The sequence below is a fragment of the Stegodyphus dumicola genome, chromosome 3, assembly GCF_044657685.1.
Source record: "Stegodyphus dumicola isolate Sdum_Otavi_A_Nest chromosome 3, ASM4465768v1".
Taxonomy (NCBI): domain Eukaryota; kingdom Metazoa; phylum Arthropoda; class Arachnida; order Araneae; family Eresidae; genus Stegodyphus; species Stegodyphus dumicola.
Window position 1 is genome coordinate 238,711,258 of NC_140770.1, and position 20,899 is coordinate 238,732,156.

Sequence of the window (20,899 nt, forward strand, 5' to 3'; positions counted from 1 at the left end):
TATCTTAATGGTTCATTAATAAATTAATACGAATCGTAATAAAGTAATATGTATCGAATATGTCACTGCACCTAGTACAGAAGGAATCATATTTTGTTCAATGATATGTGCACATCTTTCATTAACCAGTGATTCACGGGATTTCATATATTTGCTGATCGACTATTCGCACTTTCAAATAATCACTGACAGACACGAACACATCTCCTGAATGACTTTTACCATTTACCTTCGTTTATCCCATATTCATTCGGTTTCCCGCCCGTATTAGTACTGTTAACATTCGCAAATGTTCAGCCGTCTCTCTGTATACGCATGTTCCACATATTTTATACAAGATTTCCCAATAGCATATAACCTGAACGACGTAATACATCGATACCATTTGAACGACATTTTGTTTCTTCTAACTCCCATATATACCATGTAACGTAGTCAAACTTTTTCGGGACTCTCAGTAACAATTTAATAATTTATTTTTCCATATTTTTAAAAAACCATTTTGTAAAGCAAATCATTGTTAAAAAAGACGTCATTCTTTGTGTTTGTGTCTCTCTTTATTTCCTTTTTTCATACATGAGTCATAATTTTATAATAGTATTTTTTGTAATAAACTATTTTATACAATACACTTTATAAATCTGTAAAAGCATAATGATATCCATGAATGTTTACAATGATATTCTGTGCTAAACTTACTGTTGAGTAACAACTTCTTCTTCGTATTCCGCATAAATTACAAAATCTTCAAATCTAATTCCTAGTCGGATTCTGTCTTCCCTAGTGAGACTGTCGTACAGAATTGCCTGACGTTTTGAAAGATCCTGTAAAACAAATAAAATATCTCGAAAACAAACGCAGTTGACTCTTTGACATTATGAAATTAAACTTTTTCCCTAACAAGCAAAGCCGTAGCCTGCTGTTAGCTTAGATTATTAAGTACGTTTTTGCAAGACAAGCTCAAAACTTCATTTTCCCCCTAAAAGACGGTAACCATTATAATGTACTCTGCCTTGGTTTCAGGTACAGGTGTTCAGAGTGGACACTAGATCATCAAAGCCTAGTAACCCTGCTCGCAACTCATCTGTTCACCAAAGTTCATAACTCACCTTTATGAGTCTCTGTGCCTTTCCTTATAGGTGAGTTACGAACCATAGAAATATTAACAAAGAAGAGCTTCCTTGCGTTCCAACACAGCTAATGCCTCCCTTAGGAATTTGGAAATCAACTCCCAAATCCATCCCTCAACAGGTCTGAATGTCAGCAAATAACTAAGATTCATTTTTACTACTTCTGTTATATGTTTGTAATGTTTATCAAAGCAGAAGAAAAGAGGAAGTATTCCGATACAAAACATTCTGATACAACTCAAACTGAGTTTTCATGCAGCTGTTAAACTACAGCTGCATGAAGGAGAAATTTTTGATGAATGAATCTTGAACTGAAATTTAAACATTTTCGATTTTTTTTAAATTTGTACTTTAACTATCCCTAAGGAAATATTTTTAAAACGTTTATTGCTTTCATTTTGTTAACTGGCATTCTAGCGAACATACAAAGCATTGCCGCTTGACGGAAAGATTTGTTGCAAACTTTCTGCGTAAACAATCTAGAGAGGTGTCCGCCGATAACATCGCGGCAAAAACATCGCGGACGAAAACGTCGCGGAGAAAACAACGCAATGCGAAAACGTCGTGCTACAAAACATCGAGGGAGAAAACATCGCAAAGAGAAAACATCGCAGTTCTAAAACATCGCGGTACAAAATTATCGTTGTCGAAAATAAAGCAGTTCAAAAACTTCGCAGTTTAAAAACATCGTCGTCTAAAATATCGCGGTAAAAAATAAAGTATCTACAAATCATCGCATGACGATAACATCGCAGATATGCTTTTTTCAGGTTTTAATAATTGTAAATGGATATTCCCATAATGATTTGTGAGCGCAAGATGTAAAGAAGGATAATTTTTACTTTCAAATTTTTTTTTACTAACTAAATTTTTTCTGAAAAAGTAAGAAGGAAACTTAAGCATAGAAAACTAAATGCAACTTATAGATTATACTTTTCATGAAAAATTACCAGTGAAAACTTTACAAAAAATTATTTATAAATGGCCTTTGTTAGTTAACTATGTAGGTTTAAAATTCTATTCAATGCTATAAGTTGCATTAATTTTCTATGCTTAAGTTTCTTTTTTATTTTCTCAGCAAAAAATTATTGATTAATAAAAAATATGAAAGTAAAAATTATCCTTCTTTCCATCTTGTGCTCACAAATCATTACGGGAATATCCATGTATAGTTATTAAAGCCTGAAAAAAGCATGTTTGCGATGTTATCGTCATGCGATAATTTGTAGATACTTTATTTTTTACCACGATATTTTCGACGACGATATTTTTAAACTGCGAAGTTTTTGAAGCGCTTTATTTTCGACGACGATGTTTTGTACCACGATGTTTTCTCCCACGATGTTTTGTAGCACGACGTTTTCGCCTTGCATTGTTTTCTCCGCGACGTTTTCGTCTGCGATGTTTTCGGCTGTAACCATCTAGAGAAATTATTTCACAGTTATATCCTACAAAATTGTGTCCTTTTCGTATTAAATTAGCGTTTAAATCTTCACATAGCTTTAATTTGCGATTAAATAATATCATAATAAGTCTTTTTGCCTACCATTTCAAAATATTATTTTTAATAGCTCGTTTTAAATATATTATTTTAGGTTCAATATCTTGAATTTCTAAGAAATTAATTTTTAAACAAGTAGGCAGTCGTAACTGTTTAGCTTAGGTTAATATTTTATTAAAATGGAATCTGCATATGAAGTTTCGAATAAAAAATTTGAAAAATATAAAAATTATAAACTTAAAATTTTTCATAAGTTTGTAAACTTGTTTAATATTTTTTTAGCTTTTCAAAACTTTCATCGTAAACTCTTTGAAATGTTAGATTATAGTTCAGAATTTTCAGATCTTAAAACAAAATGTGTAAATAAAGTCACATGAGCGAGCAGGAAGCCAAATACAATGACAAAATAATTAACATCAAATAGCTATGAGATGAAATATACAGAAAGCGTTTGCTATCAGCTGAAGACGACGTAACAATGAGAAAGTATAATATTATATACGTTAATATAAAATATAAAATTATGTTAATATAAAATATAAAATGTGCCGGCATAAAAGCTTTAAAGACACATGTAGAGCTTAATCAGGATATAAGAATTCTTCATTGAAGGAATTAATCCAAATATGTAACAGTGTAAAGCCTTAATCTTTTTTCTGTTGAACATGAGAGTAGCGTTAACGCTGCAATATTTCAACACTTAATAATGTGTAAAAATGTAAACTTCAGGACAATAAATGTTGAATTTATCCCAAAATGTTTAAGCTCTAACGCTCTGCGATTAGAGTTGGATACTACCACTAAATTTAATACCTTTGTTTTTTAACATAGTAAAAAATGTATCGAAAATAAGAAAACCAAAACCTTTTTTCATTTTGCAATGTTTTAACATAAATTATAATATCTCTTAACTGGCTTTATCCAAACTATAATAATCTTTATACATCTTCTTTGTGAAAAGTAACTTATTTTTATGCAAAGTCGCTACCAAATTTGCAGTAAATGAAGAATTCTCTTTATTTATTTAAATTTCAATAATTCTCAATACTTTCTATAATATTAAAATTTTATACTTTTTAATAATATAACTGTTTAAATTATTTTAATAATTTTTGGATAGCCGTCCTTGCACTTTGGTTTCATTAATAAATTAGTGCTACATAGTGCAAAATTACCAATAAGCAATTCAGTAGAATACGTTTTCATACGATCTTTTTTAAGTGATCAGTTTAGGCATTAAATTCATTTCACCTGATTCTTAGTAGTCATTCAAAATTTTCAGGTATCGCTTACATCTGAAATCTGCAAGTGGTATCTTGAGGAATTAGGAAGTTGGTGAATGTGATAGAAGGGATGCGTTTAAAGAAATGACTTTTCATGAGTACAGTGAAACATCGAATCAGGAGCAAATTGTTTGAACAAAAAATGCCTCGAATGACGAATAGATCTCGAATTACAAGCACTCAAATCAGTAACTTCAGATTTTTAGAAGTATTTTGGTATATAACTTATATGGTATTTTGGTATGGTAACTTATACCACAAAATTAACACTCAGAGACTTCTGAAACCATCCCGTTAATATGTTCTATTGCTTAACTCTCGTTAACAAATCTTGGCAACAAGTGGCTTAATGGATCCTGCTTGGAAGAAATTACGGCCAGATTAGGTTGCAGCATTAACATTTAGGATTTTTTGTTATCTGTGATATTGTGTCTCTAGACAAATACAGGTGCTAGGTGGTTTAACACTGAAAGCATGAAGAATTTTCTAAATGACCATAAAAATGAGCTCATCATGAAAGAATTATAACAATTCTGAAGGAGCAACAGCCTAATCTGGCAACATTGTGGAAGAAATCTTTTCAGAAGAAGAAACCCTAGTTCTTGGACCCACGAAATGATCCTAGTTCTCTGATCCGCGAAATGGAAAATGGGTTAAGATGCAATATTTTCATGTAAAAAATCGCTATGATAAAACAGTGACAATCTACAGCGGAAGCATTTTCAAAGAAAATTGCATGTATCATTTACAAACATGTTAATGCGTAACATTTACAAACATAATTCATATTATACAAATTTTGCGTGAAACAGAAGTCCATGTGCCTCATTCAGGGCTTATAAACAAAGAAAGTGTAACAGAAGATGCTAAGATGCTTTCTAAAGAATATTACCTGATGTTTTTATGGAAAGAAAACTCATATCCAAACAACACCAACTTCCTCATCATATTCCACTTATGCCATCCACTCCCTTTCGTACAGATACAGTAAAATTAAATTTTCATCTGTTTCACCTGCTTAATATCGCGCTTATCCTTTTTGTTTTTCCCTCTGGTTTTGGATTGTGAACTTGTGCACAAAGTACTATAGTAAAGTTTAAATAAACAATCATATGTGATCCAAGAACGAATCACGAACGGTTTTCAAGAAAATATTAATAAAAATATATTATTAACATTTGAAGCTTTTTAAATATCTCATCAAATATACTTACTGGTAGTGATTCATTTGACTTTCGAATGCAAGCAGAAATATCTTCTTTGCACCATAGCTTATAACGTATCCTAGAAGGACAGAAATTATAATTCGTCTTCTTGAAAGAGTTGCGCTGATAGTTTCTGAAGATAAAATTTGAATGAACCTCCAGAATAAAATTTAAAAAGAAAAGTTTATCACGGATTTATACATATCCTTTGAAATACATTCGTAAGTGAATATTCACATGTGTGCATTCTGGTTTAATTGTAATCGTCGTAAAATCATTGTACAATATGATACGAATTCCGAAGTATCAGTTCGTTGTCAATTGGTCTAATTATCAACACTTTAATTTTACTGAGACAGAAAGATAAAAAGATATAAAATGGTAACACTTCCAACACAAAATACTATATTTTTCTTCAGTGTTAAAATAATGGGTATTGTTAACATCTATATATGCTAGAGCATTTTAAGAAGCCTTCTAAACGATATTCAAGTACATGCATTCCTTTGCCATTATTCACACTAAACCATGATTTCGCCGCCTGTATGTTTCTATGTATTACAGAAGGAGTATAGTTTATCTCTGACACTGTCCAGGTAAATAAACGTCTAGAATTCCTTTCCAAACAAAATCTTGATTTGTTTGTGACAATTTGTGAAATTTTCCTACAGTTAAGATACTCTCTACATCATTTTAAACGAGCACTTCTTGCACTGCAGCAAAAGGAACACAAAGTATAAATATTGTCGCTGATGTTGTCTCAAATGCGGTCAAGAAAAGGAGAATAACGTAATTACGAATGGAAAAGTAAACGAGTGTTGTAGTGGCCTTAAGAAGAGATATTTTTGAAAGAAAGTTGTTTTTAGTTCTCGTTGAGTCTCAATATATCAAGAAAGAAATAACAAACTTCCTTAATTCATATTTTTCTTTTTAATTAAGCAGACAGCTTAACACCAGAGGTGATCTCGGTAAAAACTAGAGTTACAGAGAGAGCTTGCTCTTTACTGTAAATCAATAATTGTTAAAAAGTGTACATGGATGCACATGTAACCAAAACGGAGACAAATTAAATAGGACTTGAAGAGTATTCAAGTGTTCTTTTTCTTTTATTTATTATTAAACAGCTTTATAATATTAGTATTAATATTTGTATCTATTATTAATAACATATATCTACTTATAATTGAGAATTCAGTTGTAATTATGTATATTTATTTATTAACATTTCATTATTACATTATTTTCATCTAGGAATTTCCTGCTAAATTGTTTCCCCCCCCAACCACATATAAATGTAGGTCACGAGGCTGAAAAGCTCGGGAAAAACTGCTATAAAAAATTAATGCGATCCAATTCCAGTTCAACAACACTAATTAGCGCTGTAATTGTACATGAAAAGTTTACTAGTTTTTAAAGAGCTTCGCACCATCTAACGTAAAATTAATTACTTAATTATTTTAAGAATAAGGAGGGTTTGCATGTTTATTTCATTGAATATGGCAAATCAATGAGGGTTAGTTGACAAAGGCATATTTTTGTGGAAAATATTTGAAGTAAAATAGGCTTGCCTAAAACATTTACATTACAAAAGAAAAAATTTACGTTACTTAAGGAACAAAATTTACGTTACACGTAAAGAAAATCGCGAAATTTTAAACAAAATAGTAAGCTGCAGACCATTCGTACAATTCTTTTGTTAAATTTGCCTCTCATTTCCAAGCCCCTTATTCTTTTTGTTTGCTAGTTCATTTATTCAAAGATAAACATATGTTACTTATCGAAATTCGTACGTTAGTCTGAACGACCTTTAAACTCGACTAAAATTATTTCTGGGACAAGAAGAGTATTTTTGACTATGCAACCTATTTTAGACTTAGCAACGCTATACTTAAACGGAAAAATTTAAGAAAATTTAATCCTAGACCTTAGGTAAAAAAAGTTTTTTTAAAATCAGCGCTCGGCTTAGATCTTCCTAGAAGATCAACTGATGTGAAAAAAAATAATAATAATGTGCTGCGGTTTGTGGGATTCCGAGTCCTCTAGGTGCAGTTTCTTTCTCTAGCATTTAATCATCCTGTATGTATCTGTAACTACTACAGTACGTATTTCTTATGCATGCAATAGGGCTTGAAAAAATATTTGGTCAAGGTACTTAAATACTTTTTTGCAAGTAAACATTGGAACAGAATGACTATCAGCTCGTCATAGGTATCTATTCTCATCAACAAATGATAACATTATGGGTTCAAATGCCATTTATATTCTTTAATATTATTAATTAAATTTTCTCAAATATCAGCAAGTAATCAATTTTATTTCTTTTATTCTTTCATATTATATTAGTTTATTGCTTATCAATACAAAAACTGATCTAAATAAAAAATAAGCTTTTTAATAATAATGTGTATAAGCATCAAGATTAAAGTATTTAAAACAACTGTTTTTACTAATAGTTCTGCAAATATTTACACCATTAATGTAATTAATGCAAATCATTTTAAATCAAAATATAATTCGCAATCGGAGAATTACAGTTAAGAATAATGGCTGCATTGCTCTGATCATATTGGAATAATTAAAAGATTAAATCTGATAATGTCTTAAAATGATTTTGCAATGGGAAAAACAAAAATATAACTCATAAGTACTTCGATTAACCTTTCTTTTCTTTGCAAGTGCTGAACATCTGTTTGCCATGCAATTGATCAAATAATGAATAAGTGTTTCATCCAGATGATAATATTAAGCACTGATTAATATTTCCCATAACTTAATTTTAATTAAGGTTTCCTATCAGCAACCCCCTTAATTTTCAGTCTCATCTTTTTAGGTCAGAATGTGAGCATGACCAGGAATATAGGCCAGGATATGAGCATGACCTTTAAACAATGGGACATTTTTGAGGCAGTGTGACATGACAATGCCTAATAATAAAATTCTTAGCATCGCTAAGAAGAATCATTTTCTGGATACCTATATTGAGGTATTACCAGAGATGCTATATTTGCAAGTTACGAGTACGAATAATGTACATGTACACAGCCCCTTAAAAAAAAAAAAAAAAAAAAAAAAGAGTCTGAAATGTTTCAGGTTTTAATTACGTCCAAAGGAGGCCGTTTTTTTTAAACATTTTGTGTGTTACCTTTATTTATTAAATATCACGTTCTTTGCACTTAAATCTTGAACCATAAAACTCAGTTCAACAACAATACCGCAAAATAGTTTTAAAATGAGCATATCTTTAGAATTTCCGAGAGACTCACGCGCTGGAGATAAAAATGTTTTTTCTGTACAACGTTGCCATTGCTCGCTTTGAAAACCTTGAGTTTGTTAATCAAAAATTCGTTAAGGTTTTAAAAAATAGGAAATCGACAATAAAACAAATTCCAAATTTCAAATTTGGTCTTCCACATACCCATATTCGTAGGAGGATTACGTCATTCAAAATTCGATGGCTCTAGGTACCATTGTTTTATCACAATGAGAGAAATATACATATATTTATGCAGAATTTTCATTATTTAATTTCTTTAAATATAGAACAGGGCGTTAATACTTTGTGGCAACAGTTTGAAAAGTGATTCGCCGTTTGTAGTGAATCGACGCAAAATCGCAAAACGAAAACAGTAGTCCTTCAGGGACAAAGCCCCTTTGGACTTAAAGGAAAATGGAACAGTTCTATATCTCCGGTTCTCCTACTGGGCGGATTGACGAAATTCATTGACTTGCATTTTTTATGTCTCGAAACGCTTGACTTAGGATATGTATTAGATTTATGTATAGCATTGTTCTAATATAGATATTTTGACACAAAATCGGACTTTTCTGAAATGACATACCAATTGTTTTTCATGTTTCGATTCTACGACTCAAATTATGCCAAACAGCAGAATTTTGTAAAAAATCGCACGAGTAGTTTTAAAAAAATTAGCTCTCAAAATTTTAGCTCCTCAATGTTAATTTAATTGGATATATATTTATTGAAATCTCTTTTTTTTTATTAAACTTACTTTATTCCTTCTTCCAGAATTCAAAATTTAAGCTTAACTGAAGCAATGTTCGGGCGAAAAAGTATCAGAAGGGGAGAAAGAACCATCAATAGGAGCGCTAATTGTTATTTGTTTTTGAGGAAAGGCATTTTGGGCCGAAACATCATTTGGGCGAAAAGGCATATACACGTTTTAGAATAAATGTTCTCAACCAGGCCCGAAATCTCCCACTCTATTTGAGAGGAAGATTTCGAGTTTCCAGGGGAATGCGGACAGGCTTTAAGTTAGCTCTGAAGTATTTAGTTTCAGTATATGAACATATTTAAAAAATTTCTGTGCTTAAATTTTGATACTTATCAATAAATTTGGTACTTATCAAAATTTTTCTATATTTTTTGTTGTTTAATTTATAAAACACGTTAAAAAATAATCTGAATCTAATTAAATGTGTACATGTGTTTTTTGAGTTTTGGAAAAGAAGGGGGAGATGATCTTCTAACAATGGTGAAAGGGGTAGTTGGAGAAGTACTGCTTTAGAGCGTTAACTGGATACCCGTACTGATTCTATTCGGCTTCTTTTCTTCCAACCATCTGTTATTTTTTTAGTTATTTAAATGCTTTCATGCTGTTTCAGACATGCAGTAGTCAAAATTTATTCTGGCATACAACGGAGTGGCGGGAATTTTAATTTCAATCTTCTGCTGCGCGCTCAGCTTTGCATTTTTATATTGCAGGAAATTAGGCAACAAGCAGTTGCTCGATGCTGAGTATTTTATTTAGATTGCAAAAGAGATTTTCAATTCCGTAATTCTCCCTCGACGTTATGAGTCTTTGCAACGTCTCGTTCGAAACGACGGCAAATTAAAATCCTATAATTCACATTATTTCTCCAGTGTTTAAATGCTGAAACACAGCAGTGAAATTCAACTCTCATGTTGTTGTTGTAATTGCCTATCTCACTTGTCTGGCAAAGGTCAGACCAAGGCCACGACATTTATCGTGACAAGATGTCAAATACGCTTGTCATTGGCAACAGCCTTGAGCACCATATAGTTTACAGACCGACTTTAGCTAAGTTCCGTGCCCCATTTTGAGAGACAGGTGACAGGTGACGGAGGACGGGGACGCCTGAAGTTTAACAGAGGTTAACAGGCATATGTCCCGCGTCCTCCCCTGAAGTTTATTTAATAGTTATAAGTGTGGATACATGGCCATACAGGGGCAACTGTTTAACATCTGGCATTTGAAGTACATTTGAATTAACATACAGGCACGTTAAAAAAAAAAAAAAAAAAAACACTTAATAGATTATAACAAAAGAAGAAAATTAAACACCTAAAAATGGTGTTCAATTTTCTTCTGCTCCCTATGCAGTCAGAGATTAGATGGTAGAGCATTAGAGTGCATATGTCAGTGCAAGTAATGCATGTAAGCCCTATTACTCTGGTTGACAGAGGTCCTGGCCATATGCTGCAATGGTGGTTATTATTTTGCAGATTTTATTTATGGCCGCTCTGTTTTTGGCTAGGAACTTGTGAAATGCTGAGATATTGGCTGGTATCGGGAAGTGGAACTGTTCCGTAAGTGGGCACTGAAAGATATAATGGTCCGGTGACCCCTCACCCCCGCAAACACAGCGATCCGTGGTTGAGATGGTGCGGCGGTAGAAGTAATCCGGGAAGGGACCATGACCAGTAATGAAGTTGGTAGGGGGAGCGATTGTCATAAGGCGCTCCGTGGTTACTTTTGGCAAGAAGCTATGCGCTCTCCTTCCCGTGTCGCCCTGATCCCATTCTCTTTGCCACCACTGGATAGCGGCATTTCGCAGTTGACTTTTGAGGAAAGATGGTGGAACTGATACTGATATCGGTTTGGCATTTTGGTTCGAAGCAGCCTCTTTAGCGAGTTCATCCGCTGTCTCATTACCCATGTTACCTGCATGGGCTTTAATCCATACTTTATACATATATATAATACATACTAGGTCAACATGTGCGTGCCGATTATCTTTTAGGATATGCTGCAGTCGTATGATCAGCGGGGAGGCGTGAATATGTTTGTCAAGAGCAACCAGTGTCGACATACTGTCTGTATAAAGCTGCACATGTGTGATGTTGTTGAGCGCCACGTATTCAATGGCAGCTGTTATGGCAACTACTTCTGCTTGAAAAATGCTATTATTTGGATTGAGGTACCCTTTCCAATGGTGTGCAGCATGGCCTTGCCTGTAGTATATAAAGGCACTACCTACACCTTCAGCAGTTTTCGAGCCATCTGTGTAGAACGCGTGCATATTAGGGTTTCCTTCTGGTTGACTTCGTGACGGTTTGAGGATAGTGTGAATGCCAAGTCCCTTTTGTGCTGGGTGCGTGTGGAGAGGAGTACATGGATGTTCGTAATTTGCAGAGCTATGTAAGGTGCCTGCAAAGGTTGCGTCTTTCTGTAGATGTATTATTTTAGTATATGTGGCCTCTAGCTCCGCTTGGATATGAAGTGGTATGATGCCTGCTGAGGTGAGTGCTGCATAAGTTGCAGTGGTGCGGTAGGCTCTGCATAAGCCTATGGCGAATGGGCGCTGTAGTGATAGGAGTTGCTTAACCTTGCGTGCGGTCATGGGTTGTGCCCATATAGCTACCGCATAGAGTGCCACCTTCTCAGCTACAGTTTTATAAAGTACCTTTTGAATGTGGGGATTCCGTCCCCAGTTCCGGGCTTGGAATTGTCGTGATCTCCTGGCAATTGCAGATGTTTTAATCTTTTGTGCCTGGATATGCGGAAGCCAAGTCAAACCTGGGTCCCATATTACCCCAAGGTATCTTAAAGTTTTTACGACCTTGATATTCCGGCCTTGTAGTTTGATACATGGGCTACGTGTTGGATTTGTACCCTTTCTTGGAAAGATGATAGCAGTGGACTTTATGGTGGATATTTTGAGTTTTAGCTCTTCGCAGAGGTTGGCAAAGATAGTGCATGACTCACTGCCATGGGCTTCAAGCTCAGGGCGTGTGCGGCCTCTGACCAGTAATGCCGCGTCGTCCGCGTATGCAACTAACACAGTATGTTGTGGCCACCTTGCCTCTAAGACTTTATTTAAGGTGAGGTTCCATAGCAGAGGCCCTGCACAGGACCCTTGTGGTCATCCTCTCACTTGTGTTATTGAAACAGTACTACTGTTGTTAGAGATCATCAGTTGCCGGTCTGCCAGATAGTTGTCCAGAACTTGATAGATATTTCTTGGGCATCTTGCCTCATGGCAGGCCACCAGAGGGTATCGAACGCACTTTGCAAATCTATCGATATAAAAGCCGTCTGGTAGCCCTGCGATTTGTTCTGAATTATGACTTCATGGATTCGCTGCAGGGCATGAGTGGTAGAACTGCCTCGTTTGAAGCCAAATTGTCTTGGGCTAATGCTTTGGTATTGATGTAGATGAAATTTTAGCCTGTTGACGATGAGCTTCTCGTAAATCTTTCCCATCGCCGACACAAGGCAAATTGGCCTAAAGGAACTCGATACTAGGGGGTCTTTATCCTTTTTTAAAAATAATACCACATTGCCTTTTTTGAAAGCTGTGGGGAATATTTTATAATGCAGAAGCTGGTTGTAGTATTTATGGAAGTAGGATGGTCGTGCCTGATATGCAACTTTGATAATTGCGTAATCGAGTCCGTCTGGACCCGGGGCCCTTTTTAGTGGCAGATACCGGAAGATATTACGTATCTCCTGTGCAGAAAACTGTATATCGTTCGGTGTGCATGGCGAGCTTGTATCTTCTCTAATTTGCCTCTGTTTTGAAGTATCTGCTTGTGTATGATCTGTGGGAAAGGTAGCATTTAAAAGTTCTTTGGTGGTGGAGGCCGCTACGTCCATAGTATGTGGTGCTGTTGGTTGAACTGGTACTTGCGCTGGTTGGAAGATCTTCTGCGTTGCCAGTTTGTGTAAAATTCCATATGGATTACTGTTACTGGTGCAGAAAGATCTCCAGCTGTTAATTTTAGCTTCAAGAATTGCTTTCTTGTAGGCGGCACTTTCTTGCCGAAAGGCCGTAAGGATGTTGGAAGCTACAATTTCGTTGGTAGCAGATCTGAGGCGGCGGCGCAAAGCTCTGCACCTCTGTTTCATCCCTCTCAGTCTTCCCGTCCACCAGGATATGCCTTGGAGTTTTTTGGCGGTCCTTGTAGGGAGGATCTGCTGACATATTTGTCTGAGAATTGACAGAATGTGGTCTGTGTAATCATCCAGTTCTTGGGGGTTCGTAAGCTCTTCTAGTATGTCTTCTTCTCTGATGAGCAGCTCCTGAAAAGCATTCTTCAGTCGTCGTATCTTTCCGCCCGGTATTTTGAATCTCTGGAGGATATTAATGCTGGCTTCAAGTGTTAGTGTGAAGTGGTTGTATCGATGATCTGAGTTACTCTCATCATCTAGAACATCTCATGAGCTAAAGTTGTTGGCAAAATTAGCAGTTGAGTGTGTAAGATCAGGCCATCCTTTATGATAGGTATTGTCATAGGTTGGTTGTGCCCCTTGACTATTATGTAAATGTAGATCGTGACAGGCCATAAAGTCTTCCATGTCTCGCCCTTTAGGCGTTGTGTCTTGGTAGCCCCATATAATATTATGTGCATTGAAATCTCCTCCAACGACGTGAGGTACTGTTGGGCATTTCTGTTTCACTCGTATAAAGTTGCAAGTCACATCCGTAAGACCTTCCGTGGGCGGGGAGTAGACGGACGTTAGGAGGAATTGCTGCTCTTCAAAGATGACTAGAATAGTAACGAAGTCTCTTTCTGTGGTTACTACGTATGGAGACCAGGAGGGGTTGCAGCAGACAATGGCTGCCCGTGGTGCTTGTTCTGCATTGGCTTTCTTCTGAAAAATTTTCCATGCACGTGGTAGGCTTGCCACTTGGCCCTCGCGACAATAAGGTTCTTGAATGATCAAGAAATCTAAGTTATATTGAATAGCATGCTGGACTACCTGTGGTCGCGGCTACCTCCCGTTGTAAGTTAATTTGTGTGCACTTTATCTGTGCTTGATTAGAATTAGCTTCCGCACTTGAAGTTTCTTGGGTTGGCCCGCGTATCGCTTGTTCTGTTGTCGTGCTGTTCGGCTCTTGTTCATTATTCATAGAGACTTCTGACGCGTTCGATGAATCGTCCATACGTTGGGCAGTTGGTATCATAGGTCGGATGGTTGCATGGCATTGTGCTGCGCGTTTTATAGTTGGCGTCTGAACAGTTGATGCATGTTGGCCTGCTGGCGTGACAGTCCTTAACACTGTGACTTCCAGAGCAATGGTCTCCCAAAGCTCTGCCCCTGCCACTAACTTCTAGAGAGGTCTTTCGGCTCGCCGCATATTTAGAAAGCCAGCATGCCGCACAGACACACTGTACATTTACAAACAAACATGCCTTTTCCGTCATTCGAACTCGGTCCCTTGAGTAAGACAATTAGCGTCGCTAACCACATTCCCGGTTGGGAGGCTTTCAGCTCTCATCATTCCATTACATGAGCTTTTAGGAATATCTTTTCGAAAGTCTGAACTCTGCAGTTATGCATTAAAATTGCAATTCCATCAGAAATGAACACAGATTGATCCCAGCTGCGTAATATTTATTGGCTTTAAATTACTCGTAAAATAATATCATATAGTATGTATGTGTAAAAGATAGAGACTTATATCAAATATAAAATTAGGCAAAACCAACTTTAGTCGGAGATATTTTTATTTTAAAAAACAATCTTTTTTTTTTTTTTTTTTTTTTTTTACGAAATTTCCTTTTGAGAAAAGAAAACATTCTGCTGCCCTGAAGGCTAGAGTAAAAGTTAAGTAAATAAGCGAAATAAATTGAACAAAAATCGTCTTATTTATCGAGAAAAAACAAAATTAAATGAAAAAGTTAAAAATAAGATATTATAATTTTAAAATCTTTTGCAAAGTCTGGATTGAATTTAAAAATTAGCTAAAATAAGGTTACTTTTGTGGATATTTATTACTTCAAAGAAACCTGATACGTCATCTGAAGAATTTTTCCGATAATTTTAACCACTGTAATGAAAAGCATAAAAGAATTAAATTGCTTAACTATTGAAGCTATATTTATTTTCTTTTGACCCAGAATTCCTAGATTAGTGCTGCCTTAGTTTGCGACAGTGATAAGGAACGGTACAAATTCTTCAAAAATTAAAACCAGAAACAGGATCACAAGGGTTTATAACATAACAAAGGTTTTTATTGGAAAAGACTTCAGAATTAAATTTGTAAAAACATCGAGCAATTTTCTGCTAAACATAAGATGACAATACGATTATGGAGGCTGTTAATATATGAGACATGATGACATGGAGAAATTTATGAAATCTTTATGAATAACAAACAATAAGAGAAAAGCTTAAAACAAGAGCAAGAGCTTTCAAATAACTGTTTCTAAGCAAAAAAAAAAAATTATGAAGAAGCACAATAAACCTAAGAATAAAAAAGAGGTCATTTTAGTTTTTGCTTGCAGACGAGGCCAAATTTAACAAATTAATTAAAATTAAGCAAACAGAAAAGGATTTTGATAAACAATAATGTTGAAATTAAGTTACAGTTAGAATGTCAAGGCAAAGACAAGCCTTCACAGATTCGATTTCAAACATGAACTGAATAATTGGAACGACAGCATTTCTAACAAATGAATTATTTCTTGAATTAATTTTATTGTAATAAAAAGTACTAAAATGTCATCAACACAGCAAACCCAAAATGTGAAAGACATTTTTAAACAATTTAACCTCAAAGTTGTGCTCGCATATATCAGCAAATACTGAATTAAAGCGTCTGCCCATAGCCAGTCCTTCGCTTTAGAGATAATAACTGCTTAGGAAAACTACCTGAGGGTTGATTTAAAGAAGATAAGTGAGAGAGATTAATAACAGAGATTAATTCTTTAATTTCGGTATTAATGAAATGCAGTTATTAGAGTTTGATTTCAATTAGAATATTTGTAAAAAGCAATTTAAAATAAAACAAAATTTTAATTGAAATTTACGGAAGAAATATTCTTGAATTTTTTCATAACTTCAAATCAATATTTTAACAGCATAAGTGCTCGTGAAACGTAATATAAAATACTTAACGCCCACGAATTTGGGTGAAAGATATGATGCAGTTCTTAAGCAAGGGCTACTGAAATGCCGTCTTTGGGAACAGAATAAAATTTAACACTATTAGCGATTGAGGGACTGAGTTTTTTTAATTAGAAATTCATATTAGGTTTATTTTAATACATACTTCTAGTCCTTCAAAAGAATAATGACAGACGTGTTAACTATGGGGTTAGTATATTGACTGTAAGAAAACTAAATAGCATTAAATGATTGAGGTATAAATTTTTAAAGTTAAAATATTTTATGGCATTTAAAGGCAGTTTGGTTTCTATACTATGATTTATGTACAAGTGATTACCGAGATGTAACATTTGAAACTTTTAAATAGTGCTGGTATAATTCATACTCCCTTTTGGGCACGGTACATGTTTAGGTGTCTCCTAATGTTAAAAAAAAAGTGATTTTTTGAACAATAATACATCTGAGAAAGAGCAATCTGAAATCCTGCATTATTTTGAAGACCCAAACGAAAATTTTAAGATTTTATTTAAAAATTTTAAATTATGGTATGAATTCATATCATTTATATGTAAGTAAAAACTGCAAATGGTTCAAAATTTTCATTCATTGAAAAAGAAACTTTCAAGCTGAGTGATAACACAGACATTAAATTTGGGCATAAGGATTTAAATCTGAAATTTAATACAATGTATTATCGAAAATTTCAATGACTGAATAGAGAATGCAGAAGCATAGCCGATAGTTAATCTGTACACGATACAGGTTGTTGCTGCTTGCCATAAAGAAATGCATAAATAAATTAGAAACAAATATTTATTCCAAACTTGATATCTTATTTTTAAAATATTTTAGATAAGTCATAGGAGTATCAAGAATCGTGGATATCCCAGTGACCTCTGCTATGTATCTCAAACGTCATTAGAAGAAAATGAAATTGACTTGTTTCGCTTTCCCGCCACTAGAAACTAATTTAAGTTACAGGATTGAAACATACTTTAATCTCAATGTGTTTCCGGTAACCCATTTTATGCTGCACTTAATTTTTTTATCCAGTGGCCGAACATTTTCATGTTAAGCATTAGTTAGGAATGGCCGTACCCAATGTCATTCAATTGCTGTTTGAACTTGTTACCAGAGTGGGTATATCCAGGCACTGCATTCGCGAGAAATGGAAAAGGTCCTACAGAAATACAGTCTAGCTTTATGACAGAGATGAATTCGGGATCAACGATAATGGGACTGCCACGCTAACTACCATACAGAATAGTCGGTATTCTAAATAACATTAAATATTATATCAGTATGAAATACCATTAAAAATATTTTTAGTTTGCTGTGGTGCCGATAAACAGACTTTTTTTTTTTTTTTTAAGTTTTTAACAAGAAGACGCATATGTTACCTTTTACGTAAATATTTTCCTATCATGTTAAGAGCATAAATTTTAAAATAATTATATTCATTCATATTTCAATTCATTAAAGTTAAAACAATATTCAGTATAGTTAAATTTATAAGATTTAGAAAATTACTTACGGATTACTATTGCATACTGTAACCGCAGGAAACTCGAGCCTAACTTCATTAGCAACATTGAACTCTACGGTCGTTGGATACTGTAAATACAATCTTAGGAAAGAAAAGCATTGGTATAAACAACCTACAAAAATAAAAATAAAACCTAATAAATTCAAAACATTTTTCTGTCTATGTGGCATGGAAAAGATATTTCTAAATTGTCCTTTTTTCATCTTGTCGTTTTCAGTCTTGCAAGCTACTTGTTCCTCCTGTGAAGTGCAGTGACACTTTTCATAATTTTCTAGCTTAGGAAATGAAGTGCAGTATACTGGATGTTTTTTGTTTGAAGAATGATGATCAGAATGCTCTTCTAGTGTCTGCATTAGTCTAGACTCTGAGATGCTAGCCCTAGAATAATACATGCTATTTAATGCGCGTATTTGTTTTCGCTTCTTGTTCATGACCATCGAATCTTCTGGTTTCCCAATAATTGTGAAAGAAATAAATAACTCTTCTTCTGGCAGTACAAATCACGCATCTGCTACAAAAACGTTATGCCATCAATAGTATGGCACTGGTGTAGTTGTTCTCATTTGCGAATTCAGACAAGGACCATCTGAATGGCTACTAGCATAATTCTAAATGACATATATATCACCATCGTACAAAATAGGCCTAAGCATTTTAAAATTATTAATTTGAAGTATTTGACAATGGGCTTGAAGTAAATACGCCACAGCATTTTCACTGAGGTGTAAATGAATATCTTTTTCAGAAATGATCAATGATAATTCAGATGCTTTGTTGAATGGCGATAAGACGAAGAATTCTTTTGCCAATTTATATCAAATAGACTATTTCATCATATAGCATAGTTTCTTAGTAAATATTGCAGACAGACAGACTGTTATGTGCAGTGATATGTACAGCCGACTATGATACAATTTTAAAGGTGGTTTATACAAAAATTGACAAAAGAAAGCGGTTCTTTTACCTAATAGATGAAACCTACAATTTTCTATCGAAATGTCTTTCATCGTATATAATTCATCAACAAATAAGCTGATAATGATGTTTTCTCCCTAGAAAACCTTTCTTTTTTTCTCCCTCTTGACACATATTGATCAACGGGACAGTGAATGATAGCATTTGTCAAAGTAACAGTCCTCGAAAAGGAAACAACTTTATTGGAAAAACTGGATAAGATATCCTAAATCTGCTCAACAAAAGAACTCTGCGAACTTAGTGTGTTGATTACTACCGATTCTCAGCTCTTGCATTGATAATATTAAACACACCAAACTGTTATTTTTTCAACTCGATGGATCTTCTGACCGAAAGTTGTATTGATGAGTTAATCGCGTGTTCATCAGAACATTGATAAATTACTCGTTTTCATATCCAAGTAATGCGACGTAAGCATTAAGTGTAAAAGTAATTATCAACTTAAGTTAGACTGGGTAAGTAGCTTATGTGATATCTCTTAATATTTATAATAAATTCTAACATGATAAATGAAAATTAAAACACATTTCTATCAAAATCTTATTGTTAAATGTAAATTAAATTTCCAATCATTTAATGTACTGACAGTAATCAATATTTAATGCACAATTCTAGATTTGAAAACCTCCTCTATGCACTTACTCTGTCTTTTACGCAAATATTGGATATTATAAAGAATGTTTTCCAGCTTTAAATTCGAGACCCTTTAACTATATCTGTGCTTTTGATAAAAAAGAAATAGACGTTCATTACAATTAAGAAACTCAGTTTCAATAGGATCAATTAAAGTACGTTTTAATATAAAAATTAACGCTTTCAGACAATTCAAATAGTACGTACGTAAGTTAAGCACATCTCTTTGTATGTATTAAGAGAATCTATGTACAGAATATTGTTGATATTTTATTATTCTTTATTTTTACAATATCTTATATAAATTACATTTTGTTATCAATTACACGACATGAGGCATATAAAAATGATTTTAAAAGACAACATAATTCGTTTCTTGGGAAATGAATCTTGATGAAATGATATGTTGTAGGAAGATTTCTAAATTAAAAAGATCTGCTAATGCCATGTTTAATACAGATGAAATGTACGATTAAAAGAAAAGAACTTAGTAGAAGTACATGGGATGAAAAAATTAAATTAAAAGCTCTATTCTAGCAAATATGAATACAAAGCCATTTTTTCTAACATAAAACTGAAAATAAGGTGGGCAACATTTGTCAATATGGTTTGAGATAAATGTAAAACGATTGTTTTCTGGAATGAAAATCAATTCATCTAAAATAGTCTTAGATTAAATGGTAATAGACAGGTATTTTTTACTCTATGTTTACCTTAAGAAATGTTTCAGGAAATTTTAATCAAAGGAAATGGAGTGAATACGAATTCTTGATACGAAAACAAGTCTGCCATGAATCATCGTAAGAAGTCAACGCATAATATCACATCTCAGGGTACGCTCTATCAATTATAAATTCATTTCCGTATGTCATTAGGTAACAATGACAGAAGAATTTAACGAGGCAGTGATTCATGACATGTAGATTCATGACATGACATGTAGATTCATGACATGACATGTAGATATTAAATATGTCGCAAAATTAGTTAATGCCATACCAACGGAAATAAAATTTATTATATTACGCTGATGTACAATTAATTATTAATTTTAACTTATCACATTATGCGCATCAAAAATGCAAAGGTATTTGTAATTTCTTTACAACCAAGTGTGCTGAAGCAAAATCCTGTTGTCATTACTAATATAAAACTGTTTAATACTAAAATACAAATGCAGTATGTGAAATATATACTGTACATAAGAAAAGAACAGCGCATGACATTGTACATAAATGTTTTTCTGCATGTTTAAATCACAAATCATTTTTCAACATATTTTAACGTTTCTAAGCTTTGTCTGGTAATCGATTTCACTCCCTTCGCAGCATCATTCGGTTTAATAACGTCTTTGTTTATCGCAACCGCAATCACCAACGTATTCGCCATACGGGTATGCAATAGTTTCATACATTTCAGCAATCTCACTTGAAAATTCAGAGCTATAGCCCGTGTTGTTTACCAAATAGTAGCGGCAGGCGTACTGTTGCTCCTGGGCATTCGTAACATTGTCTCAAAAGAGGTGAA

General features: G+C 34.0%; 2 protein-coding genes across 4 annotated transcripts in view; one reads left to right on the forward strand and one right to left on the reverse strand.

Annotated features, from left to right (window-relative positions):
- LOC118191608 (epithelial sodium channel subunit gamma-like) overlaps window positions 1-18,117 on the reverse strand; it is a 76,641-nt gene extending 58,524 nt beyond the window's left edge. Inside the window, exons 1-3 of the mRNA XM_085812297.1 lie at window positions 17,753-18,117; window positions 5,129-5,198; window positions 700-824 (exon numbers count right to left, since the gene is read on the reverse strand). Coding sequence (XP_085668423.1) covers window positions 700-824; window positions 5,129-5,198; window positions 17,753-18,117 — 560 coding nt within the window. The remainder of the gene's footprint in view (window positions 1-699; window positions 825-5,128; window positions 5,199-17,752) is intronic.
- LOC118191601 (degenerin mec-10-like) overlaps window positions 1-20,899 on the forward strand; it is a 174,781-nt gene that overhangs the window by 67,232 nt on the left and 86,650 nt on the right. The gene's annotated exons all lie outside the window — the stretch shown is intronic.